The sequence below is a fragment of the Halichoeres trimaculatus genome, unplaced genomic scaffold (genome assembly GCF_033239565.1).
Source record: "Halichoeres trimaculatus isolate MK-OKI-2021-1 unplaced genomic scaffold, fHalTri1.1 fHalTri1_scaffold_22, whole genome shotgun sequence".
In the NCBI taxonomy this organism is placed as follows: domain Eukaryota; kingdom Metazoa; phylum Chordata; class Actinopteri; order Labriformes; family Labridae; genus Halichoeres; species Halichoeres trimaculatus.
Window position 1 is genome coordinate 21,993,536 of NW_027437200.1, and position 25,632 is coordinate 22,019,167.

Here is a 25,632-nt window from a genome sequence, read left to right on the forward strand (position 1 = left end):
TTGATTATCTTTTAGAAACTGAATATACCTACTCTGAAACCACTTGTGGCACTGGGACTCACCTTCAGCAGCTGGTTTGGTCGACTAGAAAGATGGTGGGTGCTGAGGGGGAGTCCACCGCTGCCTGCGTAGCCCCCGCTGTTGAGACGGAGTGCAGGCTCATTGTGAAAGGGCAGACCGGGATGTCCTTGAGGAGGGAGGTGGGAGTCATAAAGCTGACCCAGTTGTTCCCATGCTCTGTGGGGAGGGGGAGGATGAAGGTGAGGTCTCTGCTGCTCCCTATGAACACTGGGTAACATCGGCTGAGGGGGCTCGGGCTTGTCAGATCCTCGCAAGGGCCTGGACAGACGGAAAGGACAAACCTGTTCAACACATGCACTGCAAAAAACACAGTCAGAGACTGTTTTTGTCTTCAAATGACAAGTCCAGAAAAATGTCTTATTGTTCATCATCACTTTGTATGGCTCATTTGTTGGTCATTGACACCAAACTGGTTTTGTTTTCAGTGATATTTTTACTATTTTTGCTCCTGTGTTTGTCTGGCGATCATGGCCGCATTATTTACATGTGAAATCAGCTGTTAGAAGCCTATAGCGTGACAGAGCTAACTGGTGCTAGGCCTGATATTTCCCCACAAGGTGAGGAGAAGGAGGTGAGAACGGCGTGCTGGTTCTCAGGTGTGAGCTGTCCTTCCATCCATCGTTATTGGGAACGTAAGATCTATCTCCAATAAGATGGATAAGCTAGCTGTGCTAACCCAGCAACAGAGGGAACACCAGAGGGCAGAGTAGCATCATGCTATTCACAGACATGGCTAACAGAGCTAACACCAGACACCAATGCCACATTGGAATTCTCCTCCTGAATTTCCCCTCAGGGATAAATAAAGTATTTTCTATTTTATTCTATTCTAAAACATAAAGCTTCCTATCATGGAACTACAAATAAATGATTTACAGTCTTGCGCCTTAAAATTTGTGGATATTGTAAACTTCAAAACATTAGAAATACCATTTCAAGCAAAGAATAAAAGTCTGCCCAACTGTGTTTAATTCTTTTTAAATTAAAAGAAAAATATATATAATCTAAGGGGTAAAGTAAAAAAAAAAGAAAGTCAAATAAAGATGCATTTCTTTTTTTAGGTTGAACTATGGAAGAGAATTTATGATGACTTAAACTTGTGTAAATCATTTATTTTTCAACTGTCAGAATTTTTTACTGATCACAAGCAGTTCAGAAATCATTTTTGTGTCTATATAATTTAAAACAAGACATTTTCTGGACTGACCCATTCAATGTAGCTCATATCAAGATTGACACGAGAATTTTGACTGAAAATAAGACAAAAACACTTGATAAGACTTCAGTTTTTTGTTGTGTGAGTGGAGACAATCTCTCCAGAGATGATTAAAAATGTAACTGGAAGCATTCTCCATAACTAAATTGAGTCATTTAATGATGAATTTCTGCATCTCTTACCCATTAATGAAGAATTTGTTGGGATGATTGAGTCCACCCATAGGACCAGGAGGTAGATGGGAAATAAGCTGGTGTTGGTTCATTCCAGGCGAACACCTACGTAGGAAAAAAAGCAGGATTTAGAAATTAGAAATCTGAAAAGTCAGATCGTAGCTCAAACACTGTGGGTTACAGTTGATAAAGAGAAATGAAAAGTTTGTCTGCATGTGTTGTCATGGCTACAGACCTGGCAGTCGGCTGCCAGGTGCGGCTGCCCACGGGAGCCCATGGCCCCCGGTTGGGTCCGTCCAGAGGGAAGGAATCCCGTGTGCCACGCCCACCAAACTGCTCTATTGCGTGATGCATCCAGCCTGGAGAAGACAGACACACCTTAGAAAATATCAGATATACCTGCTACAGTCCTAAAAAAATAATATTTAAATTTCTTCTTATACTTTTAGAGGAAACTGAAAAAGCTCCAAATATTTTAACAGGTGTGATTTTCAATCTTCATGTCTGATCTATTAAAGGGATTTATTTTTATTTTTTAAGCAGACTTGGGATTTAGATACAAGCATTACTTTTTCTTAAATGTAAACATACCATAAATATATTGTAATAAAATGTAGGCCAATTTAAATATAACATAATTATTCCAGATGTCAAGCCTCAGTCGAATGTACTTTCACATAAATCACATCATTATTCTTTAAAACATGAGAAATAACATTTTAAAGTAGCAACAGAAGCAAAATGAGCTTTGCATCAGAAACTTATGATTCATGTTAGTTAATGTAATTAAAGAGCATGTACTCACCAGACTAGCTTGGTCTGTGAAGCCCTCCACTGCAAGCACAGAGAAGGCCTCACCTCAACAGTGAGAATATCTGCAGCGTCCGATTCTCTGGCAAGCACCACAAATCCAAAAGCCGATTGGCTGCAGAGACAGAGAGGGAGGGTGCAAGGGAGGGCGGGCCAGAGAGACAGAGGGTGGGGAGGAGAAAAAGACAATTTTGAGAAATGTTGACACAGAATCACTTTTTATATTTCAAAAGAAGCAAAATGTGCATTTATTCTCTTTAATTTTTCAAGAAAAGAGAGCCCCTGAATCTCACACCATATGGGTACGTTATCTGTATCGGCTGACATTGGCTTATTGAAGAGGCGTCATTTATCACTAAATTCAAGAAGCAACCTTTAAGGTTCATGTAGCCGACTATTAAAGCTCATTTGCTAACTAAACCCTTTTATTTAATTTGGCTTTGATTGCTGAACACATGTTGAACAGAGGTTATGTTTACCAACTACGTCAACTGTCTCAGACAGAGAATCATCAAAGTTTTAGGTACACTGCAAAAAAATGAAATCTTATAAAGTGTTTTTTTTTCTTATTGTAAGAAAATTTTTCTCAAACTTGATATGAGCAACATTAAACTGACCAGTCCGGAAAAATGTCATTTCAAGTTATTTAAAGACAAAAATGAGGTCTGAATTGTTTGTAAAAAGTTAAAAAAATCTGCCAATAGTGTAAAAAATTTTGCTTGCAAATTTGCTTGAATCTAGCATTTTTTACTGTAAATAAGAGAAAAAAACTTAATACGGTTTCAGTTTTTTGCAGTGTAGAATGTCACTTTTTGATTTTCTTTGTTTGAAAGAAGTGATATATACATAACAAATGTGCTAAGAGTGCCATAAAACTGTACGCTACTGCCAATGCAGGAGGAAGTTGGTGATCTCTGAATTTGGGAGAAATTTCGGTGTCAGCAATTGGCTGAATAAATTATAAAACATTGGCTGAATAAATAAATGAATAAATAAATACATAAATATATAAATGAAAATAAAATAAAATAAAAAAATAAATTAAATGAAAATAAAATAATATAAAAATAAAATAAAATGAAATAAAAATAAAATAAAATAAAATACAAAATAAAATGTTTTTGTGAAATGTTTCCAACACATCCAAGATGGCGGTGAAGCAGTCAAACACAATAACTGACACCAGTCAATAAATGCCACAGTGCTAATTATTATTGAATGTGGTTGGTGGAGTAATGTAGGACAGACAGCAGCTCAGTGGGACAGTGAAGGGACAAAATTAGTTGAATTGCGCTTGTCCAAAGTCTTCCATGTCATTTTTGTATCTGGCTGCTATGAGACTGTCAGCCCATAGGAGGCACCAGTGAGCCAGATATCAAATGGATTATTGCTGAGGCCCAGATGGTCCAGGAGGGCTCACCTATGAAGACAGACTTTAGGTTCCTTTAATCCCTACCATGGGCCTCCTGTGATTTACAGACACAGGGAGGGACTTAGAGTTAAAGGTCCAGGTCACAGGCATGTGTGTGTTTGTGTGTGTGTGTGTGTGTGTGTGTGATGTTGGTTTCAAGTGGGAAATTTCATGGTTGTGCTCAGTGCACATGGAGAGAAGAATCCAGTCTTCAAAGTGCATGATTGTGTGTGTTTGTGTGTGTGTACACCAAGGTTTAATCTCATTAATGCGAGCATGATGGAGAGGGACAGAGGAGCAGCAGCGACAGAGAGTCTGCACAGGGTGGAGGATAGTGTGGGACACCGGGAACAGTCCCATTAATACGCCCAAAGACACGTAAAAAGACAAAACAGCACCAAGGAAAACCTAAAAGCTGTAGGTCTCCACCAAATATCCAGGACACAGAGTTATAGTAGTGTGGATGGATTGTGCACGTCGCTCTTTGACCAGTTGTCTTAAACGAGCTCTGGTCATACTCAGTCCTTCCTCCCACCAGCTCCTCTCCTCTCCCTTTCCTCCACCCACTGACTCTGGATCGCTCTGGCTCTATTTAAAGCCCAGGCTCACTCACTGACTCTGATTTACAATTCAGCGATACACACACAGTATCTCTGCTTCTGCCTGACATAGATCATCATGCACCAGGATCAACCCCTGTCTCAGACCGAGGGGTGTTAACTCTTCAGGCTGGAAACAGTATTTAAAAACTACTACAAACACCCATGCTGAGTGTAGACAGATGCAACCACATCAAGCTTCTGTATAAAAATAAAGCTATGTTAAAATGCATGTGTGTCAGTGTCTGTTTCTGCCCCGAACCCCCTCCTCTGCCTGTGTGTTTATGTTGTGGTTGTATCAGCGTGGTTACATCAACCAATCACACAGCAGCCAGTGCCCATGTGACTTTGGGTGTCAGTTAGCTTGTGGAAGAAGCTATCCCAAGCAGCTATGATAGCGACAGAGCAAGGAAGACACAACCAAAGTGAAATAAAACATCAAACGGATAAAGCTTTTTCCTAAACAAGGGTGAGAGAGCAAGTTAGCTTTCTGCTAACCAGGTATGTGTCTAATACCCATAATTATCTTGGGCTAACACGCCAAGTAGCCATGCTACAGGTGGTTGCTGGGCTAGTGAGTTCGTTCCTGCTGGCACTGAGCCGAGGAGGTGGAGCCCAGTGTGAATTTGTGTTTACCAACAAGTAGCACAAACTCCTGCAGACCCTACCTTTCAGCATAGAACCTTAATTTTATGTAGAAGACATTTAAACGATCTCTTTAATCAAAATCATAAGTTCACATAAATTTGGCGTTTTGTAACCATGAGTGTGGGATCGCAGTGGATTTGAGACCCCGCCATACATTGGCATGTTGCCTGGGGGCACTGGCTGTCTGCGCCATGTGAAGCATGGACCAACTGTCCATGCTCCACATGGCACAGACCATGTACCCACTATTTTTACAGTGGGTACGGTTTTTTATATTGATAAATGAGATTTATTGATAAGCTAACCTATATTAGCCAATCTTAAAATGTAGTTTTAAAAAGATTAACTGAGTTTTTTCTTCAAGTTTACTTAAAATATTCGCTTCCGAGACAAAGTTAAAAGCGTTCCAAGATGGAAAAACTTGCCATAACAGCAATATTTCTATTTATAAACTTTGAATAATACTTTGTATATGGCTGATCTATTGCAGACCTAGCTAAAATAAACTAAGCTTAATTACTGTTCACATTACATGTACATCCACCGACTTCCAGTTGAAATTTCCCACTTGGAACTCGTAAATTCAGACTTTCAAGCACAAATGAAATGCACCATCATATCCACTGTGTTTCCTCTTCACTCACAGTTACACAGCGCCATCACAACCAATTTATGTGAACTACTAATTTTGAGTAAAGGCTACTAATACGCACTTAATATGACTAAGGTTTTATGTTAAAACAACTTAGCCTTTTTAGTATCAGCTTGTGTAAACAGTAAAGTGGTAAAGGCAATGGGTTTCCGCACAATTTTTTTTTAATGTCAACTAATTTGGATTAAGAGTCCACTCTAACAGGAATACATGGGGAAACAGATCAACAATACATGGGAAAGAATGAAGAGAAATCTAGCTGAGGACCAACTTGTGACAGTAAATGGGGACAGTGGCGGGGATGTAACGGCTGCTTTTATAGAGGGTGTGTGTTTTCGTCTGTTGTGACCAAACACTGTCTGCTCCAGTTGCTGTTCTGGCTTTGACATTACTCACAGCCATTCAACCAGCACACTGTAAGATTTCTCATCCCGTCAAACCAAATAATACAAACAGAAAGTGACGCACAGATAGCGTCACATACCACTTCACATCTTATCAGCAATGCAACGAAAACAGCAGTACTGTGAGTGTCTATGAGCAAGTATTACCGTATTCAGTTTAGAAAACCCCCTGATGACTCTGAGCCCGGACTGGGCTTACCCCATAAACTCCACCCATCTGGAACGAGTCTTACAGCCACATGGGCCTGGACCCACCCCATCACACAATGACAACCGCCAGATTTACTTGCACTTGATGATGTAACTCCTTCCTCTGAGTGTGGTATGCATGAAAAGGATGTGATGAAACCGCCAGGAGGGTGATGAGAAAAACCGAACCACCTTATTACAAGTTCATAGAGACTAAGGCGAATTACATCTGTGTAGACTGGAGGTAGATTACTTTAAATGATGGTTAAGTTGAAGTAATATCAAGACCTTTGCCACTTCAGGAAGAAAGAAACCAGAAGACAGATTTGTTGTGGATACTCAAGAGATTAAACAGTCCATCAAAATTCCCCCTCCTAGCATCTTGTTCTCAAGAAATCCCCATTACTGACACCAGACATCAAAGAGTTGTTCCTGTCGACGCCCACAATATCTTACAGTTACAGATGCCAGGTGTCGACTTAGTAAGCCATCGGCTGGGAAGTTGGGCAAGCTGAAATTAGGGCACAACTTTCCAAAAAGTAGAAAACAAGATGTTCAAAAATGATTAAATGAGACAACGAGGGCATGAACAAGCCAGACACTTCTTCGTCTTCGTCCTGTCTCTCAAAAAACAGTTAGTCTCGACTTGTCCTTTCAGGTAGGCACTTCTACTCCCTCCAATAAAATTTTACGATTTAATATGTTTAGCCACAAAGCTTTGCTGTGTTTCAACAAATCACGGAAAGACGAAGTGATCAAGAAAGACAGAGATCCTGGGCCAAAGTTTTTACAGTTGTTAAAAACCTGTGTGGCTAAATCCAAAACACTGAGTGATACTCTTCTGTTTAGTCCCTGCAGGGCCTGTCTGATGAGGAATAGACAGAACTGCTTTGGAGGACTGGCAGATGATATTGGCAGCAGAAAGCTGTTGGCAGAGGATGACACAACAGCCATGCATGGTCTTGTCTCCCTCCTTTCCCCTCTCTTACTGTTGCTCTTGTTCTGTCCTCCATTGCCCTTTCTACTCCATTTAGCTATTACATAACAGTTCCAGATAGAGATTGTGTACTGAAGGAAAAACTGTGTGTGTCCCTCTCACTCTCATACACACAGTGAGGACAGTCAGACTAACATGCATCCTCCCTACCTTGCTCAGACTTTTGAGCAAGGTAAGGAGACAGGAAAACAAAAGATGACGACAGGACAGCGTGGGTCACTGAGGTCACACTAAAGCCCCAGTTCCACCAAGTTGTCCAGTTTGGATCAGTACAGCCTGACCCTGTTTCCTTTCTCACCGCCAACCGTGCCCTTCTTGATAGGTGACGTGAAAGCCGACTGACGATCGTTGTATCAGCTACGTCATAGTGTGACGCCAAAGCTGTGCAACACAGTATACCTTGCTGATAAATTCAACGAAGAAGAAAAACGTGACATAGTACACAAAGAGCAATGATGGAAGACATCCAGCAATTCGTCTTCTTTGGGGTTGGCATGTGGCTCTTTGAGCAACCAAGCTTTGTTTCGGAGAAGACTGTGTGATGCAAGGAGGAATACAGTCACTGTCGCACAGGAAGTGGCGACCCTTTTGACTATTCAAAGGTTTGCTGTGTTGTAGCCCCACAATCTGGACACGGATTGGTTTGTCTGGCACCCCAAAAAAAGGGTCCCCAAAATTGGGACTCATTGTCTAAGTTATTTGGGGATCAGTACCTGGGGTAGACTACCGAAGCACCACAAAATGCGAGCCGTACCAACATGAAGATGAAAGATGAACCAAACTGAACTGACGATTCTTTCGACCTATCAACGGACTGCAGTGTTTCTGGGATCCGATTGGTATGTCTGGCACCCCAAAAAAAGGGTCCCAAAAAGTGGGATGGTGCAGGTCAGGAATTTGGGGACCTTTCCTGGGATCAGTCAACGACTGCTGATGTTACCCTTCACTCTTTTTCACCTGTCATATCCAGGACATGTAAAAGACCAACTCTTACTCATCAGTGTTTAGATATTTACTGTATTCCAACCCTTGCTCATGAGAAACTCTTGGCCTTTTTATTTTGCTGTACATTGAAAAAAATTTGGTGAAGGGGATAAGACCTGCAACCTTCGTTCTGATATCTGGGTTTGTGGCCAGGAACACACAGCTGGGGGAGTACGGTTTATTTATTTTTTCCCCCATATGCACTCACAAATACCAGATGTGTGTGTCTGTGTGTGTGTGTGTGTGTGTGTGGGAGGGGAAACAGAGATAAAGTTGTCGTCATAACCACAGGAAGTAGGCCTCCCTGAGGGGTGTGTATGTGAGTGGATGAGAGAAATAGACAGAGGGTGGCCTTGGGGAGGGCTTAGAGGCTTGGGCTTCCTGTTGAACAGACATGCATGGTGGGTGTCTGGAAAGCTTTCAACCGTCAAAAGAGTGTGAAAGTTATCAGAGTGTGTGAGGAAATGTGAGTCTTTTCAGGTGTGGAGAAAAGAGGCTATCCAAAACCTGGCTGGATTAAGTCACGGCTTCTTCAAAGTTCACCCCAGACACAGAGTCAACACACATTATGTGAACAGGATGTTTCTAACGCTTGACTCATGTAAACCCAGTCAGAAACGAGAAATTCAAATGACTTGAAAAGCATCTTCTTGAGCTTACCTTTGATGTCACGTTAAAAGCCCTGTGTGCCCGTTTTCTAACTTCTGGTAAAAGTGACTGACAAACATGGGGGCAGAATGAGTGTGTGTGCCCTAGTCACTTGTTTTCTAAGCTTCACTTTCACAGAAACACTCCGATACTGAGAACACACAAGTCTGGATTTCTCAACAAACAGAAAGGAAACCAGAAAAACACAGCAGTACATTCCAATCAACTGGATACCTGTGAGACTGTGGGCGTTTCACTGACAACAGATTGACTGTCAGCATTCGTAATTTCCACGTCGTCAACTTCAAAAGCCCCCAAAACTTTTTGCCTCGTCTGTTTTGTTTCCTCAACAAATCGACAATAATTCAGGACAAACCTTGTAACCACCCTGCCCCCTCTGGGGAAACTGTTGACGCTTAGGAATAAAACTACTCACTTTCCCTGATGAGGGATCAGTACTAGGATATTTTATTCTACTCTCTTCTATTCCACTTGAATTCCACAAAGAAAACTCATTCAACCGAGAACTGTGCCCAACTTTAGACTCCTCCACTAGTAACAGTTACCAAGGGAACCAGTCCTTCCTAACAGTTATCAAACAAAGTAAGAGGCAAAGATAGACTCAAGAAAATGAGACAGCACCACTGAACAACATGTTTACTGAAGCACAGGGCAGACTGACCTCACACCATCATCCTCCTCTCCCTGCCTGGACTCACAATATTATGTTGAGTCAACATTTTGTGTGTCTCTGAAGTACACCAACACACAGACATGTGTGAGATCAAACATGCTCCACTTTCAGGGGTCGTTTACAGGACAACGGTTTTGAAAACTCAAAAGTCTTGTTGTGTTTTGGCCTCTTGTTAGCACAAAAATGCCATTTTAGCTAACTTAAAACGGGCACTTTCGAAAGTGGCGAGCCAGAGTTTTCAGTGGAAACTATAACGCCAGGCTTCACTTTGCAACAATCGCCATGGACTACCGAGCTTGTAATGCTAAATCTGCCGACTCTTTCAACATGATGTGCATCTGTTGCACCACTTCTGCAATTAGCATTCGACTATGCCATTTCCACTAAAGCGGTCCGGTACTGATCAGTACAGATCAGTACAGGTTGGATCGGTAAAGCCAGATCCTGTTTGCGTGTCCACAACCAACCGCCCCTACTCGTGGCAATGCCACATGCCAGTTCCCGCGTCAGTTACATAATAGTGTAATGCCATAGGAGTGTGACACAGTGTACCCTGCTAATAAATCCAACAAAGAAGAAAAAGGCAACACAGTAATCAAAGAGCAATTAAGAAGACATCCAGCAATTCGTCTTCTTTGTGATTGGCATGTGGCACTTTGTTACGAAGCGCAATCAAGCTTTGTTTCAGAGAAGGCAGTGTACCACCAGGAGAAATACATCAACCACTGTCGCACAGGAAGTGACGCTTCTTTCAACCAATCAACGGACAGCAATGTTGTAGCTCCACCTTCTGGGAGCCGATCTGTTAGGTCTGGCACCCCAACACAAGGGTCCCAAAAATTTGGACGGTTTGTCTTGGTTTTTTGGGGATCTGTCCCAAAACTATTCCGTGGAAACGCTACAAAACACATGCCACAAACAAAGCGGGAAGCGGGACTGTAGTGCCACCTTCAGCCTTGGCATGGTTACTACAGCATTTTCAGTCCTTCAGCGTTTTTTTAAATAAATGTTTGAGCAATTGCAGCAGTATTTGCAGGTTAAGCCATGCAGACATTGGACAACTGTGACACATATCTTTTATAAGACAAAACTGCTGTGTCAGGAGAGCCCATGGCGTGGTGTTAAATTTATGTCACGAGAACAGAAGTGGAAAGCAAGCACAGGGGTGAAAGGTTGAAACTAGTGTCATTTTCATGTCATGTTCTATCTTTGTGCTCTTTCAACATTTCATTCTAACTTTGTAATTTCTACTTCAGTGTTTTGCTTTGAGCGTAATGAAAACCTGACCTTCCCTCATGTTTTCTACTCTTCTACGTAATAATATATATCTTAAATCTCTAAACACCACCTAGGAAATGTTGCTAACCCTCACAATCTTGAAAAACACATGCTTTTTAGGCTTGAGACACTTTTTAAGACACCCCAACGCAAGCTAGTAGTCTCACATTACACAGTGAAATATCTCACTTGGTTGCTTGAGTTTTTGCACCCAGGGCCCTGACCAAACTCTCAGACCTCTGTCCCCGTCTAAGCAAGCTCAGTAAGCTTTGCATTCACTCCTGCAGGCTAAGTGGCATTTTATTGTGGCTGTAAGTACTTTGCCCAGTTGTTACGCAATAAAAATCTGTTTGCACCGTGCTTTATGATTCTGACATTTGTGTCTGGAAACAGAGGGAATTCAGTAGCTTTACAGTATCTTATTTGATGAAATCCCAGAATAACTTGTGCTGGTAGGAAGTTAAAGGGAAACAGAATGTAGCCTATAACTTACTTCTCTTTTTTTGTAAATTAAACCACTTACTGGAAAAGCTGCATCAGCATGATTTCGCTCAATCACTTTGTGATGACATCTGAGTACTTTCCCATTTGCTTCTCTCAAGAACACAAACGCCACAGATATTTCCTCTCAATGAAAAGGCGTGGCTTAGAAAATGTGAATGAATGCTTCACACAAATGACACAACCTCAGGTTTCCTCACAGCTAACAGGCAAAGCAGTGATGAGTAAGCGCTTGAAGTCAGCCTACTAACCAGGGGCGTACCTACATGTGCAAAATAGATTCAGGAAAAAACTGGTAAAAAACACTTTTACTTTTCTTGTTCTTCAACCAAGTTACAAAAACAAACAATGACTTATAAGATTTTAAAGATTTTATCTAGCTCAGGAAGTAGGATAATTTTCTCAAATTCAAACTTTCTGGGTTGATGATAAACATTATTTTTTAATTCACTGGACAGTATAAAATACATTAAGTGTAATAAAATAGTGATAAAAACTATGATAATCTTAAATTACACCTCTTTTGGTAGTTTTTTTTTATGTTTTATATTATTCTTGATAAGATCACATTTTTTGTTAACTGAATTACTAACCATTGAAATGATTTTCAATTCATACTTTCTTGTTTGTTACTTTAAAGGCCTTCGCGCACCCAAAGCGGCGCAAATAAACCGCACGGAATTGCTAAAAAAAACTGGATGTTGTTTTTGTAGTTTTTATGTATTTTGTCAAAAACAAGAACAGAAATTGTCAGCCATGTTGAATGTTTTGGTATGTGACGTGTTAATGAGTGTTTTGATTGGTCGGATGTGTACTCGTTCCAAGCAAAACTTTGGAAAAAGCTAACTTGGTCAGAAAACATCAAAGCTACAATTACTGCTGGTGTGGAAGCTTACATTGAAAAACTTACATTATGTAATTAGCTCTGAGGATGATGAGTTATGAGGGACATGGGGGGCCCCAAATTAGTGGGTTTGCCTTGGGCCCCCAAACGACTCTATACGCCCCTGTTACTAACCCCTTTATCATGCTAGCTAAACTCAGGAAAAATCTGACCAGTGTTATCTTTAATTAGCTCTGGACCACTCAAGATGTTTGTTCCTACAACTGGGGGAAAACCTGATAGAGCAGGATTGGGAAACTGTTCCTCTACACAAACCAACTCCTCTTCTGCTTACTCATATTTTGTGACTCAAGTGAAGCTCCACTGACATCTATTTTCCCCTCAGGCGTGAGTGTGTAGCTTCTATGTTCCACCATGTTCGTCATCACTTATAGTAAGATGGGCGGTGATTGTTCATTCACACACTCTCCTCTGTTGATCACGGGACAAACGGAGGCGGGTGGGAGGGGTGGGGAGGGGGAGCTGAGGCAGCACACAGTCGAACACGAGTGTGGAGAAATTTGGAGCTGACTTCGAACGTGTGACATCATCAAACACAGGGGAAAAGAACGTCGCGGTGGTTTCCAGGACAACCACTGTTAGTGATCGGAACTGGACTGTAAACGGTCCTCTTTTGGATCTCGTGTCGCTCTTTGTGGTCTGTGTTGGTTTATTGTGGGTAATAAATCGACGACCCACACACAGACACACTCACACACACACATTTTCTCATTACAACTTCCCCCTCGACCAAAGACAAATGTCACTAATGTTTCAATTCGTTGACACGAACAAGCTAGCTTATCAGAATATGAACCTAGGAGTTAAATATGCTTAAGTTACGGGCTGTAAAAGCATCCTATCTGGAATTATTTTCAAATTTAACCCCATTGAGGTCTTATTTCTGTCTGCTTCACCGAAAACTGAGCTTTTAACGTCAAACGGAGTTAGACGTCGTAAAACAAACAGCGTCGCCAAACTTCGATGCTAGGCTACAGGATACAACACACGCCTCGTGCCTGTTTTTAACCCCGAAAACCAGACCTGGGAGACAGCACCAAAACACCGCCCTTCCCCCCAAACTAGAGGTGATGCAAATCCCTTTCAATTCGACTCTTTGTGTGCGCAAGGATTGACTGCTAGGGGGTGATGGGGGGTGGCAGCTATCCATTCACTTTGTACGGCTGCCGACCTCAGTGATCCTGACTACCCCCCTCTCCTACACACACACACACACACACACACACACACACACACACACACACACACACACACACACACGCTCACACAATGGCGTGAGATCTCCTTACACAGGCATTTTTCTCTCTCTGGGCCATTTGCTCCTGTTTCCTTTTCTGCCTTTAACACCAGTTCTCAATGCAAGAAAATGACAACAAATGGCGATATTACTGTTAGGCTTCTGTCATGGGCTACTTAACATATTATGGACAAGTAGGGTCATTTATATCTGTTAAATTCTACTTTAAGAGTGAATTATCTTGGCTGGCATCTGAAAATACTCAGATCTACTTTTAACTAGTATTGGTGACCACGAATTGAGAAGGGAAAACATTGGATAGGGGAGTAAGTCCAGATAATACGAACACAAATGCCCCCCCTTCCTTATCAAGATAAGACTGTGTTATAACTGAGCTGTTAGCATAACTGACTCCTTTTTATCCAACATAACAGATAGCTACATACATGTTTTAAAGGGGTTATTGATTAGTAATGTGTCCAAACTTGTACCCCACACAGCGACCTTTAAATGCCTGAATTTCACTCAGCAGTTTGTGAACTCACCGTTCATTGAGGTTATTCAAACAGACAGGAAATAATAAAAATCCACTCGGTATTTCTTCCTATCCGGTTCCCTGCTCGTTGTATCCGTGAGTTTGGAGCTCGGAGCCTGCAAATAGCAGCCGGCTAAGCACCGAGCAGCTAAAGCGTTGTAATCCTTGTTAGTCCCCCTCGCTTCTGCTCGAAACAGCCGTAAAACTCGAACAACCCGGTGGTCCGTATCCTTCCAAAGTCCTCAATCTGCTTTTTTTCTTGACTGTACTCGGATTAATAATCCTTTCGACGGCTCCTCTCGTAAGGCAGCGGAAGCATTGTTGCTCTATGTCACTGTGCTTCGAGCTCCTTTTTCCTTCCACATACAGGCAGGGAGGCAGGCAGGCAGGCAGGCGGAGATCGAATTGCGCTGAGCTCTGTTTTTAAAGGGACAGAGCCACGCACCCTCGAACACACGCACGACGAAACAGGAGCGCACGTACATCTGACGTCACCGAACAGCCCCGGAATTCCCTGACAGCGAAAGCAGCCACCGAGACCGACTCCGGTACCAGATGATCCGCTCACCATGAACTGTGTTATTTCAGCTTTTCTTTTTTCTTCTTCACTAAGCAGCCATGTTAGGAAGACTCTGAACAGACAGGTCTGAAACACCACAGCAAAGTTCTGTGTGATAGTCGATAAGAGGAGGAGGCTACAGCCTCCTGACATGGCACTTTTTCAGAAAGAGACCCGTAAAGAGACCTGTATGGAGCTCAATCAAGGACAAAAAAAATAAATAAATTTGGGGGGAAAAAAAGAAAAAAATTTATAATTAAAATAGAAAAAAAAAAAAAAAAAACGAAAGTTTGATCCTGAATTAAAATAATAATAATATCTGTAACAACAACAACATCAATAATAATAATAATAATAATAATAATAATAATAATAATAATAATAATAATAATAATAAAAATAATAATAATAGTTTTTACTCTTAAGAAAACATTTGAAAAATAAAATAAAACGAAAATTCAAAGTTTGATCCTGAATTAAAATAAAAAAACAACGATAATAATAACAATAATAATAATAATCATCATCATAATAAAAATAATAATGATAATACGTTTTTCCTCTTAAATATATTTTAACATTTGAGGAGTTCATGTTAATGGAATTAATTTTATTTTTTTTTCTGATACATTTTTTTGGGTTTTTTTTTGGTAAAACCAATTAAATAATTAGCATAAAAAATAGTACAGCTGAATCAAAACTATTTTTGGATTGAAAAACCATTGCCTATTCCTTTTTTTGTTGCAGTTTAGCTTTTTATTTTTTCATTCAGGAATGAATGAAACTTCAAAATTTTGTTTTTGTTCCTTTTTTCCAATTTTTTTTTGAATTATGAAAGTTTTGGCCTTGATTCAGCTCCATAGATCTGCAGAATGGCAAAAAAAGAACCGAAAAAAAAATTGAAATAAAATAATAATAATAATAATAATAATAATAATAATAATAATAATAATAATAATAATAATAATAATCATCATCATCATACTAACAAAAACAGTTTTTTTCACTTAAATATATTTTAACATTATAGGAGTTCATTTTAAGGGTGTGATTTTTTTGTTCAGATTCATTTTTTTCTGCATTGAATTCTTCTTTTTTTGGTTTTGGTAAAACCAGAAAATAAGTAAATAGTATAAAAGAATTGTAGAGCTGAATAAAAAATATTTTTGGATTGAAAAAACATTGCCTATTCCTTTTTTTTTAGTTGCAGTTTAGCTTTTTATTTTTTTCATTCAGGAATGAATAAAACTTCAAATTTTTGTTTTTGTTCCTTTTTTTCAATTTCTTTTTTTTATACACAAAAGTTTTGAGCTTGATTCAGCTCCATAGACCTGCCGAATGGCAAAAAAGACCAATAAAAAATAAATGAATAATAATAATAATAATAACAATAATAATAACAATAAAAATTAAATATGACACTGTACTTTAACCTCAAAATATTGTTTAAAAATGAAAGATAAAATCAAAAGTGCAGGATTTTATATTTTCTGCCAAAAACAAAAAAGAACTTGTACGAAATGTTGTTATCATCTTTCTTTTTTCCATACATGATAAATCATATTTCATATGATTAATAAGTGAGTACAGCAGCAATTTTGGTCATAATGACCGAATGGAATGAGATTCCATTCGATCTTGGTCTGTTCCTTCTGATAAAGGTGTTTACATGGAGCATTTATATTCAGTATGGGCCTCTAACCCAGACAGAGTCCTGAAGTTGCAAAACAGTTCATGTAAGGTCATACAATGCCTAGTTTATGGGCCAATAGTTTCTGCTTCCTGTGTTGAAGTTGGCTTTAACATTTGGTACATTATGACTGTGCACACTGAAGTACAAAAGTATACGTGGCTCAGTATCTCACAGTCAGCTTACACCCTTGGTAATGTAAACAAAGCTTTAAAAAGACTGAACTGGTTCCTCTCAGGTCAAATGAACTATCCTGTCCTCTGTAAAAACACCAAAGTCCCCCATTTGTCCAACCAGCAGTAGGTGTTACACACTTCAACAAACACACGCACCATGTGGAGGATATATTTAGAAAGTCCAGCCTCAGCAAGGCAAGGCAGCAAGAGGTAAAATTAGTCACTGCAGAGTTGATGGGAGTGTGTCAGAGATGATGCAGACAATGACACTGAGATACACTCACATGCAGGTTATTTTAAGCCACAGCAAATAAAGAAATCAATAACAAAAAAACACTGCATGATGAAAAATCTCTCTGCTTTGATGCAAACAGTGAAGTTATCACCATTCAACCTGATTGTTCTCCTTTGGTGAGGAGGAAGGTTTACAGATGTTGCTTATGTCAACAATGACATTTTCTGACGCCCCTTTTTTTCATGACAAGCTCAACAGGTTGGGATTTTTCATTGACCAGACAAGACTGGACGATGTTAGGCTACAGACGCTACATTTGGATATTGGAAGCAGCACTTAGCTTCATTCATTCAGACCAGTCATCGTTCTTTGAACACTAAATTAAAGCTGTAAGCAGCAAAGAAATGTCTGGTTATTCTTTAGCCAGTCGTCAGAAATGATACTACACCACGGAGTCAACTTTTAGCGAGTTCTGACTGTTACAGAGCTACTGGTGTTTAGGAGCAAAGAGTGACCGTGCTAACTGGTGATTTTCATCCAAATGTGTCAGTGATTGTCAGCTGAGAGTCACCAGTTAACAGGGTCACACTTTACACTGATATGAACAGAAAAACTATGGTATATTATCAAACTATTAACCAGTCTTACCATCTTAAAAGGAAAAAACCTATTTGACCTAGATCATTTAGTAAAAAGACTAATTCTTTTTTCTTTTTTTTCTTACTAGACCTAGACCGAAACCTTTCTGAGTGTTCGTTGACTAAAACTGGACTAAAACTAGAAGGTCTGGTCCTTTTTCTTCCAGAAAAAACTGACTCAAATATCCAATTTTTTGACATAATTTGAAGATATTCATGAAGAAGTACTCCAGTTCAACACTTTATTTTTATTCATTTATTTTACTTTTTAAATTGGTTATTTATTTATTTAATTTTTTTTATCATTTTTTTGTTTCATTTTATATACTTATCTATTTATGATTTTTTTGTATTTTTAATTTGTCTATTATTTATATATTTATTTATTTGTCTATTTATTTATTGTAATGTATTTATTTATGAACTTATTAATTTTTGTATTATTTTATTATTTATTATTAACATATTTATTTTTTTATTTTTGTTTTTAATTTATATATCTTTTTATTATTAACATATTTACTTTATTTTTTGTTTTTAATTTATATATCTATTTATTCATGATTTTATTTATTATTATTATTATTATTATTATTATTATTATTATTATTATTATTATTATTATTACTATAATTATTATTATTGTTATTTTTATTATTATTATTTATTTTATTTTATTTTATTTTATTTATTGTTTTTTTTTGGGGGGGGGGGGGGGGGGGTAGGTGGGTTACTGAATACTTACTATAACTGATTACTTTTTAAAATTGATTGACTTACCCAACACTGCTCAAGAGTGACAGGTGTTTCTATGTGTGCCAGATTCAAACTCTTGAGGAGGTAATTTCATTACACAAATAGCACAATGAATAGTCAATCCCTGAAGAGTGTTTTCTAGACATTTTCTACTTAAATATATTAGGCCGTGATGTCTTTGTGATGCTGGGACACAGAACTCTCAAAATGAGACATTTTTATTTTGTTTGTTTCATTTTTTAATGGACAGAAGTCAGAGATTCTGTGCATGAGGGTAAATCAGGGTTCAGTGCCAAAATCAGTGCTTTAAAAGGCAATATTCTCAATGAAAGATGAAGTCTGCTCAAGTTTTCTAGCTTTTCTACAACTCTGTATTCATACATGTGTAGGGGAGGGAACCAGAGCCTCACACACACACACAATCAACCACACACACGCCCATTCAGAGGACATGAAGTGTGTGCTCTGCTTTGCTCCTGTGGGAGACTGCCCTTGTACTGATGGTACTGCTGCTCCTCTCTGATATGTAGGACCGTGTGTGGGTCTGTGAATGCACATGTGGCGGACTGTGACTCACCATCGGGGTAGACTGAGAGGCTGACAGACGTGGTAATAATCACCTCCACACACTTCTTTGCACACAGTAACACCGTGAGGAGACCAGCAGCCACACAGGCCGTCAGGACAGAACGGACCAACTGAACACACCCACACATCAGTCATGCTGCTGATTGAAGTGTTCAGCTGTGATAAGACCAGTCCTTGTACGGTTGAGGAGGCAGATAGTTCTTCAGACAATCAGCTAGTCCACACTGCTGCGCTTCCCAAACACACACTAGTTCCCTGGTTGATAAATTATTCCAATAACTGATAATAAAGCTCAGTCATTCCCAATTAAAATGTGTAAACAGACAGTTTTCCTCTTGATAGCATCCCGCCATAGCACTTGTCGTGAAATGTTATGTAACAGCAGAATGCGGTCACACCAGACGAGACATGCTCTGAGGTAATGAAATCATAAAGCAGAAGTAAAAAACTAAAATATGTCGTGTGTGTATGTTTGTGGTGCCTGTGTTTATGAAGAAACACCTGACGTGAAGACAGAAGCAGAAGCAGAAAGCTCAAACAGAAGCCTCACCTGGTGATCAGGGGGATGTAGACTGTGCCTGTCAGCAGTCCATCATGACACCTCCCGCCTCCTGAAACCACAACATGAAGTCATCGGGTCAGTAGGAGGCACAGTGGGAACAACAAAGACGCGGCAAAAAAACATCAAGGTAAGTGATTTATCAGAAGTTACGCAGCACTATGGTTATGGTGGCGACAAGCAAACTTTGTCAGCTTGTACCGTAGTTTAGTAGCTGGCTATATGTAGCCAACTGGCAGCCTGGAGCTAATGTAACCTCACTCTTCATTTTATTGATAGACTCTCAAGTTTGAACAGACCACTGCAGAATAACTGCTGACTGTGGGTTGGAGTCAACATTAGCACAAACAGCTTAGCCCCTGCTTCTAGCCTTTAGCTTGTGTTTCAGCTTGAAGCCTGTGTTTAAGCCTTTGGCCCATGTTTCAGCTTTTAGCCCATATTTAAGCCTCTAGCCCGTGTTTAAGCTTTTAGCCTGCGTTTTAGCCTTAAGCTCATGTTTAAGCTTTAAGAAGTGTTTTTGCCTCAAGCCCTCGTTTTGGCTTTAGCTCATCTTTTACCCTTTAGCTTGTGTTTTTTAGGCTGTGTTTTCAGCTTCAGCTCCTCTTATAGCCTTTAGCCTGTGATTAAGCTTAAGGTCATCTTTTACCCTTTAGCTTGTGTTTTTCAGGCTGTGTTTTAGCTTCAGCTCCTCTGATAGCCTTTAGCCTGTGTTTAAGCTTAAGGTCATCTATTAGCCTTTAGCTTGTGTTTTTTTAGGCTGTGTTTTAGCTTTAGCTTGCTCTTTAGCTTGTTTTTTTTGTCCCTGTTTAAGCTTTAGCTCATCTTTTTTTTTAGCTTTGAGTATGTGGTTTTTTTAATGATGTTTTGTAGCTTTAGCTTGACTTTTAGCCTTAAGCTTGTGGTTTTTTTAGCCTGTTTTTAGCTTTAACTCGTCTTTTAGCGTTTAGCTCATGTTTTTTAGGTTGTGTTATAGCTTTTAGCGTTTCTTTTGGCCTTTAGGTTGTGTTTTTTTGTCCCTGTTTTAGCTTTAGTTTGTCTTTTAGCCTTTAGCTCGTGTTATTTAGGCTGTGTTTTAGCTTTAGCATGTCTTTTAGCTATAAGTAGTGTTTTTTAGGCTGATTTTAGCGCTAACTCTTTTAGCGTTTAGCTCATGTTATTTTAGTCCATGTTGTACCTTTAGCTTGTGTTTTAGCTTTGACTATTGTTTTAGACTTAAGCCTGTGTTTTACTTTTTGCACAATTTTTAAGCCTTTAGCTTGTCTTTTAGTCTTTAGCTATTTAGCTAGATTAATATATGTCTTGTGTTTTTTAAGCCTGTGTTTTGGTTTTAGCTCAAATTATAGCCTTTAGCTTGTGTTTCAGCTTTTAGCCTGTGTCTTATCCTTCAAGCTGTGTTTTAGCTTTTGACCCATGCTTTAGCCTTTAGCCTGTGCTCTATCTCTCTCCTGTTTATCTTTCTTCTGCTCTTCTGTCCTTTTTCTGTCTGACAGTTAGGCTCCTGTGTCCACCATCACTACAAAATTAATCACAGAAATTGTTTTCAGCAGAAAAAAACACAGATGTCTCTTCTCACTACTAAACTTCATCAGCTGGCGTGGTGTTGTCATAGAGACTGAGTTGTGCCATAAATCGATCCAGTCCTGGGGTCACTAAGACCTAATATTTAGAAATAACTTATGTTGGTGCTGATAATCTCATTTAGTCAGCTGATCAGGAGCAAACTATACCAGGTTTTGAGATTCAGAGGTTCAAATATCAACTCCTTATGATGACTGCACTCGACTGCCCGTGGTTATTCCTATTCCATGCATTGGTTTCATCATACATGACGTTTGCAGTCTGACTCGTCCTCACCGTGTTGCTAAATGTGATTCTGTGAGGCTTATGAAACAGTGACTGTGTGTCAGCCAAAATGCACGGCAGGGTTTGGACCAGCGCTGCGGCCATCTGTGTGTTCCTCAGGTGCCGCCTGTTCAGTGATTCGACGGTCTACATGACTGAAAACAGGTGGCCCTCACCCACACTTACACACACATCTAACACACACACACACACCCTGTGAACGGGCTGCTAGGATGGTGCTCAAATACTCACACAATCATGGTTTGGGTTTGGACCAATGTAAAATAAACATGAGAAACAGCAGAGGAGGAGGGTCAGGGGGTATTTCTGTCTGTCTGATGCACTGACAAACACAGAAACACAGAAACACAGAAACACATAACTCTTTTAAAGACTGTTTCACATTCACTGCATCCTTAATCTGACCCTTCACATGGGACATTTCAGCCTGGTCTCTCTTCTTCCCCTATCTCTTTTATAACATGTGACCACGGACCTGAAAACACACAAAGACATATCACTGACAAAAGCTATACAAAGTATGGAAGCCCATTGCTGCAAGTTACAAAAAAATAAATATAAAAGTCAAAATATTGAGATAATAAGTCATAAACATAAGATAATTATGTGATCAAATTCATAAATGTAAAATAAAATTTTAAAATAATGAGATGAAATGTTATAATTATGGGATTAAAAAGTCCTAAATGACATAAAATTATAGTTTCCTAAATCTCATATTTTTGACTTTTTATTCTCATTATTATGATTTTTTTTTAATCTCATAATATGGAATTAGGTCTTAATGTAGACTTTTAAATATCACAATTTTGACTTCTTGTTTATATAATTTTGACTTTTAGCTCATTTTGACCATTCAACTTTCAAAATTATGATTTTTAAATTGATTTATAATTTTTTAATCTGATAATGATGATTTTTCCTAAATTTCAACTTTTTAATCTCATAAATTCCTCTTTTTAATCTTAACATTTTGATTTATTTTATTATATTTTACTTTTTAAATCCTTTAATCTTGACTTTTTTTTATCTTCATTTCAACTTTTTATTTCATAAATTCCAATTTTGTTATCCCCAAAATTTTGACTTTTCATCTTATAATTTTGACTTTTTAGATTTCAAAATTTAAACTTTTTAAATCTCAAAATTTTGACATTTAACCTCATAATTTGGAATTTTTTAACCTCATTTTTTATGAATTTTTGTCTTATATTTTTATTTTCAATTTACATCCTACAATTTAAACTTTTTAAATCTCAAAATTTTGACATTTAACCTCATAATTTGGAATTTTTTAACCTCATTTTTTATGAATTTTTGTCTTATATTTTTATTTTCAATTTACATCCTACAATTTAAACTTTTTAAATCTCAAAATTTTGACATTTAACCTCATAATTTGGATTTTTTTTTAACCTCATTTTTTTTAATGAATTTTTCTCTTACATATATATTTTTTTTTAATTTATATCCTATAATTTTGACTTTTTAAATCTCAAAATTTTGACATTAAATCGCATGATTTGGACTTTTTAAAACTAATTTTTTATGAATTTTTGTCTCATAATTTCGACTTTTAAAGCCTCAAAATAATGACTTTCGGTCTGATAATTTTGACTTTTTATCTCATAATTATGACTTTATTATCTTGTGACTTAGATTCTTTTTTAATGTATATTGTATTTTTTTAACTGGTGGCACTGGGCTTCCATAACAAAGGGAGTGCACTGTTGAACTGTTGAAGGTTTCATTGTTTATAACTGGATAAAGTATCAATGTAGGAAACTACGTCAAACCCTCTTCAAACTGCAGTCTGTTCGCTCCCTGCCTTTGAACACTTGCATGTTTACACACGCATGTGTTCGTCAAGTCGGAGCTGGCAGAGCCACAGCCAAAGCAAAAGGAGTGTCAGCTCCGCTGTGGTTGGGTTACTGCGCTCAGTGAACTCCTGCCACATGGCGTCTGTAAAAGGTCATGGCCAAAACCAAGCCTGCCTCGCACATCACAACACCCACTGATGCGCCAACACATTCACGGGCACATGAAAGAAATAAAAGCAGACAAGAAGTGAGAGCAGAGGCTGAGCGTGCTGAGTAGGAGGAGCAGGAAATGACACGCTGACTTGAGAGAGTTAAGGTAGTGGTCGGAGTGACTGATAGGCCAATCCACATGCCTCACAAAACTGTCTCAAAGAAGAAACCAGGAAAAAGAGACAGAGAGAAGAAGAGAATGAGCCGTTGGTAACAAACAGAGTCTAGACGGATGCTAATGAAAGCAGTGAGGTGGAGGCTGCTGCCAAAATGGAAAACCTGTAAACAGTGTAATTACATGAGTGAGAAAGGGAGTTGTTAAGTGTGAGATACTTTTGCAAGCATTTGAAAATGTCTTTTTGATGATCCAGACCCTTCTCATGTGCTTTTCCCACTGTTACTGTCCGTTTTTTGTCTTTCTGAAACAAAAACCACTCAGCGACGGCACAGACAAATGTCTTGCTATCGTAAAATTGAAACGACGTAAGGAAAAAAAAAAACATATATTCATTTTCACAGCGGACAGCAAAGATTGCCGTACTTTAATTTATACAAAATATCAGTCAGCTAGCGTATAAAAGCACAGCCCTCACTCCATCCTCTCCTTCACCTTCTTCCTCTGTTCATCCTCGCTTCCCTCCATCCCCCTCTTCACACCTGCTGAGCCAACAGCAAGGTCACACACCTCAATTAACCTGCGCTCTCACAAACCCAGGCACATACATGTATAAAGAGTGTGTGTGAGAGTGTGTGTGAGTGTCTGTGTGTGAGTGTGTGTGGAGCTAACAGGATGAAAACAAATAAAAAGGAAAGGACCAGAGCAGGTTTGATGGCACCTTTCTGCTTTTTCTAGAATGCAAAGTGTTTCTGCCGTTATGATCCTCACTGATCAAAGGAGTAAAAAGACAATTTTAGAAACTAAGAGCAAATAATATGTTTTTATCTTTTTTTAATTTGGCATCATTGTGTCATGCTCCATGAGGTTAGCCCTCGGGGTTAGGGTTTGGATGGCCTGGGTTTAAATCCAGCCTGTTGCCCCGTATCCTGCTCTAGACAGTGTCCTCTTCTATCCAATTAAAGGCATAAACAGCTGAAACATTTTTTTAAAAAAATCGCTTTTTAGTTAAAAAAAGACATCATTTGATTATATATTCAATACATCTTAACTACAATTTTTCTTTTTTTCCCATTTCCTCTGTCTGTTCATTTTTAACAGTTGTAACATGGATTAGATACAGAAAAGGAAAAAAACTAAGAAAATAAAGAAAAAAAAACAGATGAATTTATTGAAAAATCAAATGAAAATTAATAATAATAAATAAAATTAAAAAATATAATAAAGTAAAAAAAAATTTGAAAACAGAATTAAATAAAAAATAAAATAAAAAATAGAAAAGAATGCAAAATAAAATAAAAACAAATTGATTAAAAATAAAAAAATAAAGAAAAACAAATAAAATAAAAAAATAAATTGATTAAAAATAAAAAATAAAAGTATAATAAATCAAACAAAAAGTTCAAATAAATTAAAAAAAATAAATAAAAAAATTATTTTATATATGTTTTTTCTTTGTCACTTTAGTAGTCTGTCATGTGGTTCCTCTAGAGTCTAGACTTTCAGCTTAATTTCCTTTTCCTTTCCAAATTAAAGAAAGAAAAAAGGTGAATTTGTTAAAAAAAAAAACTAAAATAAAAACTAAACAAAAATAAAAGCAATAAAATAAATAAAATAAAGTTAAAAAAAATAAAATAAAAAATAGAGTTGAATAAAAAATTAACTAAAAATAAAGTAAAATAAAAATAAAATAATCAATAGAATTAAATAAAAGTAAAATAAAAATAAATTGATTAAAAATAAAAAATAAAACAAAAATAAATCAAAACAAATAATTTAAATAAATTTAAAAAAATAATAATAATATTAATAAAATAATTTAAAAAATATTATATATATATATATATATATATTTTTTCCTTTGTCACTTTAGTAGTCTGTCATTTGGTTCCTCTAGAGTCTAGACTTTCAGCTTAATTCCCTTTTGGTAAACATTTTCAATAACTTTTAAAGAGCGCTCAAGGGAAAAATAATAGGTACAAAAACAAGAATAAGTGAAGAAATAATAATTAAAGTAGTAAAATTATTGTAGTTATTAAAAAAAAAATCTTAAAAAATAGAATCTAAATGAGAAAACTAATATACATATGTTTATCCATGGCTATATTTTTATTTTTATAAAAATAAAAAGCAGTTCTGTTAAGCTGTTTTGTGTACTCTATTTTTGCCAATGTCATTCAAATTTATCCAGTTCTAATCTGATCAAGTACGTCATTAAACAGCCCAAACATTTTATAAAAGTTTATATAAAGGCTAAGAAGAGGTGGACTCAGACATTGACTTGTTAAAATAAGATGAAAACAATCCTGACGGCATATTCTCTAAGAGTGGGCAGCAGGAAGGAGGGAGACTCAACTTTGGGCTCTAACACTTGTTTTGGCCATAACTGTTTAAACATGTATTAAACCCACCCACACGTGTTGGCCTGTGGCCATCAGCTGATGAGTGTGGGAGTTTCAGAT

General features: G+C 37.9%; 1 protein-coding gene across 1 annotated transcript in view; it reads right to left on the reverse strand.

Moving 5' to 3' along the window:
- kdm6ba (lysine (K)-specific demethylase 6B, a) overlaps positions 1 to 25,632 on the reverse strand; it is a 76,409-nt gene that overhangs the window by 12,922 nt on the left and 37,855 nt on the right. The window contains exons 2-6 of the mRNA XM_074699093.1: positions 19,154 to 19,214; positions 2,276 to 2,395; positions 1,706 to 1,829; positions 1,480 to 1,575; positions 63 to 339 (exon numbers count right to left, since the gene is read on the reverse strand). Coding sequence (XP_074555194.1) covers positions 63 to 339; positions 1,480 to 1,575; positions 1,706 to 1,824 — 492 coding nt within the window. The 5' untranslated portion in view covers positions 1,825 to 1,829; positions 2,276 to 2,395; positions 19,154 to 19,214. The remainder of the gene's footprint in view (positions 1 to 62; positions 340 to 1,479; positions 1,576 to 1,705; positions 1,830 to 2,275; positions 2,396 to 19,153; positions 19,215 to 25,632) is intronic.